This window comes from Malania oleifera, chromosome 10, assembly GCF_029873635.1.
Source record: "Malania oleifera isolate guangnan ecotype guangnan chromosome 10, ASM2987363v1, whole genome shotgun sequence".
NCBI classification, from domain to species: Eukaryota; Viridiplantae; Streptophyta; class Magnoliopsida; order Santalales; family Ximeniaceae; genus Malania; species Malania oleifera.
Genome location: NC_080426.1, coordinates 85,207,444 through 85,219,900, shown reverse-complemented (window position 1 = coordinate 85,219,900; position 12,457 = coordinate 85,207,444). Strand labels below are relative to the sequence as shown.

The 12,457-nt window shown below is 38.9% G+C and overlaps 1 protein-coding gene across 1 annotated transcript; it reads left to right on the top strand.

Annotated features, from left to right (window-relative positions):
- The first annotated feature begins 4,150 nt into the window (after window positions 1–4,150).
- Window positions 4,151–8,748, top strand: LOC131166017 (protein SMAX1-LIKE 4-like). The gene is made up of 3 exons (XM_058124229.1): window positions 4,151–5,815; window positions 6,667–6,874; window positions 7,055–8,748. The coding sequence occupies exons 1-3, from the start codon at window positions 4,491–4,493 to the stop codon at window positions 8,657–8,659; spliced, it is 3,138 nt and encodes a 1,045-aa protein (XP_057980212.1). The 5' UTR covers window positions 4,151–4,490; the 3' UTR covers window positions 8,660–8,748.
- Window positions 8,749–12,457: the final 3,709 nt, after the last annotated feature.

Here is a 12,457-nt window from a genome sequence, read left to right as displayed (position 1 = left end):
TTTAATGTTCTGATGCATATGTCTAAATACCTGCTTGTTCCAATTTCGGATTGTAACTTTCATATGCTTCAATTTAGCAGCAAGTCTAACTAAACCCATACCATGGGATTCCTCCCTCCAAGCTTCCTCCACGCAAGATTCAAAAGACTGATGAGTGCTCCACATATTTTGATACCTGAAAGGAGAAGGACCATACCGATGAAACTTTCTATGAAACCAAATAATCAATGGATTATGATCTGAAGACCTCCTATTTCCATACTCAAAATAAATATTTGGAAAAGACTGAAGAAGAGTTGAATTATAGAGGACCCTATCCAATTTTGCCCAACTCCGAGAATTTCCACTGTGACCATTACACCAAGACATGTTGCTACCAGTAACAACCAAATCCATAAGACCATAGTTGTCTAAGCAAGTATTAAATTCCTCCATAACCGATAATGGCCTCGTATAACCACCAATAGGTTCCGAATCTGAATTGATGATTTTAAAATCTCCTCCCACTAACCAAGGGAAATCATCCCTCTTAACAAAATCCAAATCATTTCAAAGTTCCTGGCGATCTGTTTGACGACATTCAGCATAAACAAATGAAACCAAGAAATTCTGGTCGACGGAACTAAAAATACCTAAAATAACTTGATCAGACATAAGTTGTAACTCAAAGTGACCTTCCTCTTCCCAAAATATCCAAAATTTACCCCCCACGGATGCATTCGCACAAAAATTCAAAAAATTTAGAAAGCCAACACATTGACATCAAACTTTCATTATAAAATGGCTCTGAAAGAACCAAAATAGAAGGTGAAAATTTCCTCATTAACTTTTGTAAATGGCTTTTAGACGTGCCTAAACCTCACACGTTCCACACTAGAATTGTATTAATTATAAATCAAGTTTTTTTTTATGGGTAATAACCTGTTGATACTTATTCTCACTTTGCCCATTAATATCCTTCAACTTAACAGGCGGAACATGTAAATCATCATCCGAACAATAGCCTTTTTCCAATGCAAGTTTCTCCAAAGTATTTGTCTCCACCTCCCTATCTGATTCACAATTATGTAGGACATAGCTAGGCATGATTGTACACTCTTGTTCCAAGATTTCTGAAACCATGTTACAAGATGTCATCAATTGATCAAGCACTACTATAACATCTTCCACTATCAACATATCAGCACTGGGAGCACCCAAGACTGGTTCAACAATCTCCTCCTTCTGCTCAATCTCATACTATTTTGTGTTCGTCTACAAAGTCTTCACTTCAGGCCTCGGTTCTTCAGGAACAAACTCCCCCTCTTCCACCTCACTATGCATAACTGTCTCAACTACTGGCAAAATTTGTGATGTCATTGCACCCTCTTGAACATGATTCGCCTCTAAAGGTTCTTCAATAATGCATGGATCTATCAATTTTCTCTAAACTTCTTTCCCTTTATCTAAACATTTCACATGCCAAACTTCTTGTCGATTCTTGTCTAGCATTTTTCATATCCTTACATCTATCCCCAATTTTCTGTTTCCTTTCACCCACTCGGCATACCACCTTTGAATGCCTTTGTCTATGACATTTCTCACAATAAAATCCTTACTTTTCATAACTCACTTCCTGCCAAATTTTTTGATTTGCAGAAACAACAATCGGGAAAGCATCCACCTAATCTACCAATAAATCCACCTCCACACACATTCTCGCACTTGTAGCCCTAGTTCAGTTAAGCGTAGCATTGTCAGTTCCCAAATATCGACCAAATCTCGTGGTTAGAATCTGTAAACAATCAAGCCTATACATGTGCATCGAGAGACCAAGGAGAAATAATCATTGAGGGGCCATGGATGGTTCCTGCTTCAGATTGAAATCCTTCGTCCATCAAAAAAGACGAAACAAAAACCTAGCCAAAGCCCTTCCTTTATGAGACCATCCATGAAGAAAATCTCATTCATTATTCATCTGAACTAAAACGTAAAAATCATCCATGAAACTAACAGAAGGGATCTCCGAAAGGCCCCAAGACTTTATGATATACAAACGGATAATGTCAATGGATGGCCTAGAGCACAAAAATTTCAAAACTAACGCAAATCAGAAATCTTCTGCCACTTTGTTTATCTCAGCCTCAGAGAAAATGAATCGAATATTTCCATCTGCATCAACAGGATATCTCATGGCTAGTTTGAAAGAGGAAGACGACGGATTAATAGCATGAGAACGTGATATTACATGGGCATACGACAAAAGTCCTTAACCACCTTTCAAAAGAGGCCCCACTGGTGGAGGATCCACCAAAAGGCTTGCGAGCGCCACCATCGTAGGCGCCTAACTTCAGCGAAACCCTAGACCGTGCAATGGTTGAAGAGAGACATACCTGGTTAAGGAATTCAATATCCTGGAGATCCGGCAGGCTGCAAGATGGGATCCGGCTATGGTTGCGACCAGATCACACAGAGCAGGAGGAGGTTGGGGATGCAGGATGCGAGCGGGAGAGAGGGTTGGGATGCGCCACATTAAAAGACCCAAATATTTCAACCCTTCGAGAGGCCGCGAACAGGGCGAAGAAGGCTGGGAGCAACGAGAGACTAGGAGCGGGGTTCGACACGGGTCATGAGTCGGCTAGGGCTCCGACGAAACCTAAAATGTTTGGCGAGAAGGGCGAAGAAGACTGAGAACAGCAGTAGACTGGGAAAGAGGTTCGACAGGGGTCGCAAGTCCACTAGGTAGTATAACAACATATGCTTTCTACCAACATACCTCAATTTTATCAGTAGACTAGCCTCCCTAGTTTTTTCAACTCTATGGGCATTCGCTTTACCACAAAAATTAGTGTGTTCAATATTTGACCTTTTTATAATTTAAAAGTGCCTATGGAGCCAAAAGATTATTCACCTACGCAGTCAAAAATCAAATTCTTTTAGACCAAGGCTTTATACTCAACAATTAAATGAAGTTTGGAACAGTAGTGGTCAGTTAGATATCGAATTTTCTACACTGCTTTTTAAATATTAAAAAAAATTCATTTCTCAACCGAACATTTTTCAAGTGGATTGTTGCCAAATAGAAGGAATTTTTTGTTTTCGTTTCATTTTCTTCTTTGCAGAGTAAATTAGATGATACGAGGACAAAAGAGTAATGCACGAGAGAGAGAGAGAGAGAGAGAGAGAGAGAGAGAGAGAGAGAGAGAGAGAGAGAGTTGGGGGGCGGGGGTCCGCGCTGAAAAAGAACCTATAATGCTATGTAGAATAGCAGACAGAGGGTTGTTTTGAGGGTACTTGGAGAATAAAATGCTGTCTCTGTGCAAGGATTGGCGTGAAGAGAGAGCCTCTCCTTTTCTCTCTCTGATTAGAGAGCAATCCACTTTATTTATTTATAAAAGAACAAATACAAGTGATAAACATGAGGAAAGGAGAAAAATACAACTTTTCTTTAATTTCTCTCTCCTCCCTCTGCCCTCTTTCTACCTTTCCACTTTAGTACTTTTTTTGAATTTCTGCTGGCCTTGTCTGTCCATTCAAAGGGTGATGTGGAAAAAAGGAGGGAAGCCCTCTGAAAGAATTTTGAATCTGCGGGTCCCAAAGTCGAGCCCTTTCTGTGAATTCACATTTTGAATAATAAACACATATGAGGAGAAATATAATACCTGCAACTCTGTAAGGATCATACATGTTCTTGTTTCTGTTGATGTCATTGTTTTATGAGCGCACTGTTAATGCATTACATAAAAAAGGAATTGGGGCAGATTGAAATCTTCTTTTGCAGCATTTTATTTTATCAAAATGGGAAAATTTTATTGGATGAACACATCTCGCCATTAAAATTTTGCCAATTATGTTGGTATTTGCAAGTCTCAACTCCCAACAAATGAAAATGATTATTAAAAGTAACCTTTTATCTTAATTATCTCCAAGACAAACACATTACAGGTACCCTTTTGAGGACGTATGGGTACGTGAAAAAGCAATGCTGCAGTGTAACTGTAAACTGAAGGGAGAGAGAGAGAGAGAGAGAGAGAGAGAGCAATGCAGTGAGGTGGAAATAAAAAAGCAAAGTATATCTAAAAGAAAAGGCTCTTAAAGAAGGAAAAAAAAAAAATAAAGAAATGAAAGTAAAAAACAATTATAAAGAAGGCGGTCTGGTCCAGCCTGATTTCTCGAAAGCCTTCTTAAGACCTCTAAGCCATTCTCTTCAAAAATCTCTCGCTATTTATTTCCATTTGAGGTGCTGTGATCTCATTTAAAACCTTCAAACAGCCCAGTAGGAGTTTCTGCTCGCAGTTTCTTTTAAAGCAGAAGATCGGAACAAGCTGCAAACCAGCTTTTCCAAAGTCTTGAGTTAAAAGAGAAGTAGGAAGCAACAATACAACTGGTTGGGGGTGGTGTCACGCAAAGATATATAAAAGAAGAAGATTGATCCTCGTCAAGCAGAAGAACGCGCACAGAGTGTTCTCTGAATTAATTCGGGGGTGGTGGGGGTGGGTTTTGGCCAAGTGATGCGTGCAGGAGCTTGTGCAGTGCAGCAGACCCTCACATCGGAGGCTGCTTCGGTGTTGAAGCACTCTCTAAGCCTGGCCAGGCGGAGGGGCCATGCTCAGGTCACTCCCCTGCATGTGGCTGCCACTTTGCTCAGCTCAAGGGCAAGTCTCTTGAGGAGGGCTTGCCTCAAATCTCAACCCAACGACAACCAAACTTCTCACCCTCTCCAATGCAGAGCCCTTGAGCTTTGCTTCAACGTGGCTCTCAACAGGCTCCCAACTACTCCTGGCCCTCTCCTCCACGGCCAGCCCTCTCTCTCCAATGCCCTTATTGCAGCGCTCAAAAGGGCACAAGCCCACCAGAGAAGGGGTTGCATAGAGCAGCAGCAGCAGCAGCCACCCCTCTTGGCCATAAAGGTGGAGCTGGAACAGCTTATTATATCCATATTGGATGATCCAAGTGTGAGCAGGGTTATGAGAGAGGCTGGCTTCTCCAGCACTGCTGTCAAGAACAACTTAGAGGACTCGTCTGCTGCTTCTGTGTTTCAGTGTTATAGCAGTTCTGGCGGAGTGTTTTCTTCCCCTTGCTCTCCGTCTCCTTCTGATCAGTACCCTCAGAGAGACATCATCAATTACCACACCAGTTTCTGGCCAACTCATTTCTTGAGCTACTCTTCTGATCACCAAAACCCTGTTTTCTTTTCTCCCCCAAAGAAACATCCCAGCTGCCATGCCGTCGCCGATTCGGCCTCGGTAAAGGAGGATTTCAAGTTAATTTTGGAGGTTCTGCTGAGGAGGAAGAGAAGAAATACTGTGATACTAGGTGACTCTGTGTCTGTAACTGAAGACCTTGTTGCAGAGCTGATGGGGAAGGTGGAGAGAGGAGAGGTTCCTGAGGAACTGAAGTCCGCCCATTTCATCAAGTTTCAGTTCTCGCCAGTTTCGCTGAGGTTTATGAAGAAGGAAGAGGTGGAAAGCAACATCTCAGACATCAAAAGAAAGGTGGGCTCTATTGTATCAGGAGGAGGGGGAGCCATTTTGTATGCAGGAGACCTTAAGTGGATTGTTGAAGGCAGCGTACATGTGAGTGAGAAAGAGAGAGGTTTCTCTAATGGTGGAGGAGTCTTTGAGTACAGCCCAGTCGATCATGCAGTGTGTGAGATAGGAAGGTTACTCTCGGACTACAGCTGCAGCTCAAACGCTAGGGTTTGGTTAATGGCCACTGCAAATTATCAGACTCACATGAAGTGCCAGATGAGGCAGCCCCCTCTCGAGATCCAGTGGGCTCTTCAAGCTGTTTCTGTTCCCTCCGGTGGACTTAGCTTAAGCCTCCATGCTTCCAGGTGAGCTCACCTTAATTCGTCACCTGTATCATCTTCATTGAATACTCATTGTTAATTGCAATTTAATTATTACATGTGGATAATAATAGTAATATACATATACTTTCTCCAGTATGGATCATTCCGAGAGGATTTTTTTTTTTTTTTTTTTCCTTGTATCTTTCGTTCTTTTTCTCCCTCTTTTGCTGAGCTTCCCTGGTCTGAATATGGGCAGACCCACAGTAGAAAAGGTAAGATTGGCAGACACGCATGAAACAATGTCCCTTTTTTTCTTCTTTGCTTTGTCAGGACTCAGGACATGGCTTCTGAATATTTGATATTTTATGTTTTTTCCCTTCTAACAGAAAATGGAGAGGGGATATAGATATTCTATTTTAAACAAAAATTGAGCCTTTTTTTTTAAGAAAAAAAAAATTTTAGTAGATTCTCTTGTAGAGACCTTGGATTCAGACATAACGATTCCCTTCCTCTTTTATTTTTTTTCTTTTCACCATTTGAATTTGGACTTGGATTGGAATAGCTCTCGACTTGAGATTTTGCGACAACACCAGATGACGAGTAGGCAGTGCTTAACTAAACAGATAAATGGAGATTTTGATTCCGATACAGTGTTAGAATTTTCCATAATAGAATTCTAGAGATCTGTGAATAAAATGTTCTTTACTTGGGAATCTTTTTTTCAAAAAGGGAGGCTTCAGATTGAACGTTTGCTATGACATCGATGTCTGACATTATACTTTATTGCTGCACTGCATTTTAAAGATAATATTTTAAAATATTATTTTGGTGAAGTTCCTAACTTAAAATATGTGATAAATTTTTTCAGTAATCGATTCTAATTTACCCTGCAGTATCCATGATTCAAGGATACAAGTTTCGGACAATCCATCCTCTTTGCTAGAAACAAAGCCATTCATCCCCAGGGAGGAACAGGATAAGTTCATGTGCTGTGGAGAATGCACTTCCAATTATGAAAAGGAAGTGGAGTTGCTCAAATCAGGCCAGCAGAAACTCATGCCTTCATTTCTGCAATCCAACAGCACTGACGCCCGTCAAAAGGTATAAAATGAATTTCAAGACCAATGTTCTGGTTCCTTGCTCGCAATCTTGAATTTTGAATTTTGAATAATTCTCTGAAACTTCTACGCTACTTCTTTAATGAGTTCATCGATTAGGCATTTCTCTTTATCAACAAAGTTTGATTAATGTATGTTGTTGATCATCAACTTAATTTTTCAGGACGAGTTGGTAGAGTTAAGAAGAAAGTGGAACAGATTATGCCGCAGCCTCCATCATGGAAGGCCTAACCAGAACCATTTGAGCGCCACTTTATTGAATCAAAATTTAGTTGGGAAGAGTTACTCATATGCTTCATCATATCCTTGGTGGTCAACCCAGAACAGCATGTTCCCTGAATCAAATTCAAAATCATCCGCGGAATCAGCTTTGAAGCCCAACCACAGCCCATCTTTGCAGCCTCGATTCAGGCGACAACAATCGTGTCATATTGAATTCAGCTTCAGCAGTGGGCCCAGGACACATAAACATGAGTCAGTGGAACCAAGACTGGATTCCCTGAAGAATACTGAAGGGAAGGAAGTAAAAATCACCCTTGCTCTTGGCAATTCTCTCTTCTCCGGTTCTGAAAGATTGTTGGAACAGAAAAGAGAGAAAAGTCTGCAACCGGGTGATATGTATGAGCTTTTAAAAGAGAATGTCCCCTGGCAGTCCGAGATCATTCCTTCCATAGTGGAGACTTTGATCGATAACAAATCAACCAAGAAGGATACTTGGTTATTAATTAGTGGGAATGACCAAATAGGGAAAAAAAGACTGGCACACGCAATTGCAGAATCAGTTTTTGGTTCTGCTGATCTGCTCGTCCACATGGATATGAGAAAAAGAGAGAATGGGATGAACCCACATTCTGAAGTTCTCATCAAAGCCTTGACAAACAACAATAAACTTCTTGTTTTTCTAGAAAACGTTGATCTTGCTGATGCCAATTTCATGAAATTCCTTGCTGACTGCTTTGAATTTGGAAAATTTGGAGAAGCAGGTAAAAGAGAAGGAAATGCAGGCCAAGCAGTATTCATTCTAACTAGGGGTGCCTGCACCAGCTTTGAAGAAAGCAAGGGAAATCTTGGTTCTGTAGTCCAGATGAAATTGCAGGCAAATAGAACAATTTCCAGTTCAGGAATACCCGACTGTGATCACAAGCGAAAAGCCGTGCAGGATTTGTTGAACAAGATCAAAAGTCCACGAATTGACGAAAAGGAAAATGCAGCTTCAGCTGCTGTTGAAAATGGGAACAGCAAGAAAGAGCTCACAAAGCAGTTGAGCTCCAACACCCTTGATCTAAACATAAGAGCCAACGACGACGATGAAAGCGAGGACACCCCTGGGGAGCTTAGTCCCATTTCAAGCGATTTGACTCGCAAAACTACAACTGATCCCAGGAGTCCATCTGAATTCCTTGAATTGATTGAGAACCGTTTTGTTTTCAATCAAAATCTAGCATGGAATTCTCAGATAGCGGATGTTTTCTTGTCCAAGTTTAGAAAGACTTTTGGGGAGGTTTATGAAAGTGAGGATATAGATAGTTTAAGTGTTGAACAGATGGTTTTAGAAGAGATGGTATTAGGGTCTGGTTCTTTTCTCAACAGCTTGTTTGAAAAATGGCTAAAAGATGTTTTCCAAACAAGCTTGCAAACGATTAAAATTGGAGGGAAAGTGGGTATAGGTGTTAGGCTTTGTTTTGGGGGCAGAAGTGATAGAGTTTTAGAGGATGGGTTCATGGGTTCAAGTCTTCCGAGGAAAATCCAAGTTTCCTTCATGGACTAAGTGCTCTGTTGTAAAAAGTCCCTCACATAAATGACCTTGTGTAACTGCCTATTTTCATAATAGGATGTTCCCCTTTTTTTTGTCCCATTTCGTTCATTAGCCTGTTCTAACATATTTTTCCTTTACTGAGCACATATATATATATATATATATATATATATATATCTCAAGTAAACAAGTTAAGTATCTATCTTCTCTTTGACATGCACAGCTTTGTTCCTACTTTTGTTTTGTTTTCCTTTCTTTTCTTTGTTCCATTGAACAACCTAGGATACATAACAAGTCATCTCTGATACCATATTCCTTCTATTCTCTCCTAAGATTCGAACTTGAAACACAGAAGATAGAAATATTGAGTTCAAAATGTTGGGATGTCCATTAAGGACTGTTTTATTTTTCTTCTTTAGAATTCTTGGTCTAGATGGTAAAAAAAAAGAAAAAAGGAAGACTCAAATCATTGGAATGACCTAAACAATGTTTAGGAGCAGATATTGCTGAAGCATGGGGAACTCGTAGCTTATGAAGACAAATAAATTAAAGTAAAAAACACGGTCATTTAGCTAGCCTCTCTTTTCACTTCTTAAGAGTGAAACATACATATAAATAAGTTATTTTTCATTTAGGAACTCGAGTTACGGAAGTACAAAAAGCATTTCACATACTACAGAGTTACTGCATATACTTGTATGTTCAGTGTCTACAACTCCAAGGAAATTAATAAGTTATTTATATACATATAAATAAGTTATTTTTCATTTAGGAGCACGTTACAGAAGTAAAAAAAAAAAAAAAAAGCATTTTACATACTACAGAGTTACTATATATACTTGTCTGTTCAATATCTACAACTCCAAGGATATTAATTAATTCCTATCCGGACTCTAACTATGCTTAGCTCACTGCGTTTTTTTTAACCAAACAACTGAATTAAGACCTTTTAATGCATACTAGAAATCCCTTGGTTTTTTAAATGACAAAGCATCATTGAACACTATCAGATCAAAATTGCATGCAGGCCATGCCCTTTCCATAATTCATAATTACATCATAAGCTATTCAATTATACAATCATCATACGAGATCAACTTTTGTAGAAAAATAAGGGGAAAAATGATGAAGAAAGATACCCATATCAACGTTAAATGTATACTCTTAACACATTAATTAACGCTAAGAAAATGTCCAAACTCCTAATAATTATATGATAATAAATTAATAAATTCAAGAAAATGGTCAGAAATAAACACACATACGCGCACACATATATACATATACATACATATATATATATATATATATATATACACATATGATGATGTAACCTAGATTGTGGAGGACTTTAGCATGGGGAGGAGTTGGAACTCACTCATTTCAATGGATTCTTTAGGCCCTTTTTAAGTAAACAAAATTATCCCTGTTGTTATTTATCCTTGTTGTCAACTACTGCTTTGACTGCAATCAATTACAATTGATCATATGCTGGCTATAATTGTGAAGAAAAGAGTAATCATATTTCATTTCATAGGGCCTGCAGACTACCCCAAAACCCTCAGTACCCTCACCCTCCTCTCCCACTGCAAGCCAATCACACATTCTTCTTCAAAATTTCTTTCTTTTGGGACTGTATGATTACTTTGACCTAAAAGGACTCATCAAGGAAAGAAAAGGAGAAAAAAAATTTAAAATTGGCTGAAGAAAAAAAAAAGGCAGAAGAAGATGTGATGGCATCAAACGGCGGTAGTGGGGCCTGTCTTCCTTTATGTAAAGGAAGCCACAATAATTTCATCTTTGTGTCAATGATATGATTATTTTAAGATATGATAATAGAGAGAACTGCGTGTAGGGAGCCCTCAAATGTCCTACTCTTATTAACAAAAGCAGAATCTATGATAGGGAGAATGATGAATATTGTTGTATGTCATTCCCATTTTTTTTTTTATCCCTACGGAAACATGCCACTGCCCATTTGACATATGTGGACCACCAAACCAAAAAACTGAGGAAAAAAATAATACACACACACACTCACCAACTTCATCTACAGAGAGAAATCAAATGATGACTTGATGAAAATCATGATTAGAAAACTGCTCGCGCTGCTGTTCAATCTATCTACAGCGGTCGATTGGGTTCAATTCGGGTAATTAAATTATCTTTTGTGTGTGTGCAATCTATTAATAATGCAAAAGGGCTATCAATTAATAAGACGAAAGGCTTTTTGTGCAGGCTGGGGTTGATTTGTGTTTTCTGCTGAAAATGAATGAATGGGATGAGGTAGTGATGAGTTTAGTGGGAGGAGTAGGCGTGAGTCATAAAAGACAGCATTGTGTTGTTGGAACTCTTAGGCATGCAATGTGTTTAAAAAAGGGCGAACCTAATGCGCCAAATATCAAAAGTTTCATAAATACTCTTTATCCCTCTCACTGTTTTTTTAACTTCAACCTGTGAGTTTTAGGTAATCATAATTAGCATAACCAGGCTATTTTCATCCCTAAACCAAAAGCTCGTTCGTATGGGCATCCACCAATGCGACTGCCCTGTCCCAGCAGGCCCTCGTCTTCATCCCTCCTGCCATTCTTTAATCCCGAATGGAATCAAATTGCAAGGACCAAAATCTTTTTTTAAAAAATTATTAATAGTAATAGCTAGCTTATTTCCTGAGGTGCACAATCCCAAGCCCCTCAACAGGTATTCTTTTGTCAATCCGAAAATAGTTTATTTCTTATCTTATATTCTCGTTTATCTTCATCTAGTTTTAGAATTTAAAACTTTTAATATGAAAGTCTCGAATTCTAATGTTGACATATCCCATAGAAAATATATTACAGCAACAACCGTTAGTTTTAGTTAGTTTTGTTAGTTGTTTTTTTCTGTTTTCTCTTAGTTTTCCTGTTTCTTCTTCTGTTTTTTCTTTCATCCTTCTTCCTCTCGTTATATATACAGAGGTTTTAGTTCGTAAGTGTACGGGAATAAGAAAAGAATTATTTTCTTGCTCGAGTCTTAAGCTGCTGCCATGCTCTGTTTCATGGTGTAATAGCAAGAAAGCTGAGAAGTTCCACTATCATGTCTACTTCATCTGTTTCAATAAACAATACGAATGAAGAAAATAATCCATACCACCTACAGAGTGGTGATTCACCAAGTACAATGCTAGTTTCGAATGTCCTCACTGGAGAAAATTATCACACATGGAGTAGATCTATGATGATGGCTTTGAAAGCAAAGAACGAGATTGGGTTTGTAAATGGAACAATTGCTAGACCACCCTCAATGGATGCTTCGAATGTTATGTGGGAAAGATGCAATAATATGGTATCTTCTTGAATCATCAACTCAGTGTCAAGAGAAATTGGGGCCAACATCATTTGCTCTCACACTGCCAAGGATATGTGGCAAGACCTCAAGAACAAATTCACACAAGGAAATGGGCCAAGGATTTTTCAACTTCAAAAGGATTTATCAATGCTAGTTCAAGAAAATATGTCGGTAAGAGATTACCATATGAAATTTAAATCTTTATGGGTTGAATTGACTTATTACAATCAGATTCCCACTTGTTCTTGTGGTATTCTAAGAACATGCACTTGTGATGTCATTCAAGAATTCTTGAAATATCAAGATAAACAACATGTCATTCAATTCTTGATGGGATTTTTTTTTTTTTTTTTTGGAAAGAGCCAGAAGCCACCCACATAACGGCCCCATCCCAATTTTATTAATAATCCTCACTTATGGCGAAAGAATACTATGGAAACAAAAGGACACCTGGGGCTTACATAATAACCAATAAAACACCCT

Excerpts from the sequence above, each read along its gene's own strand:
- LOC131166017 (XM_058124229.1), top strand. The coding sequence starts at position 4,491 with ATGCGTGCAGGAGCTTGTGCAGTGCAGCAGACCCTCACATCGGAGGCT. Across the intron at positions 5,816-6,666 it reads TTAAGCCTCCATGCTTCCAG|TATCCATGATTCAAGGATAC; the intron begins GTGAGCTCACCT and ends TTTACCCTGCAG. Across the intron at positions 6,875-7,054 it reads GCACTGACGCCCGTCAAAAG|GACGAGTTGGTAGAGTTAAG; the intron begins GTATAAAATGAA and ends TTAATTTTTCAG.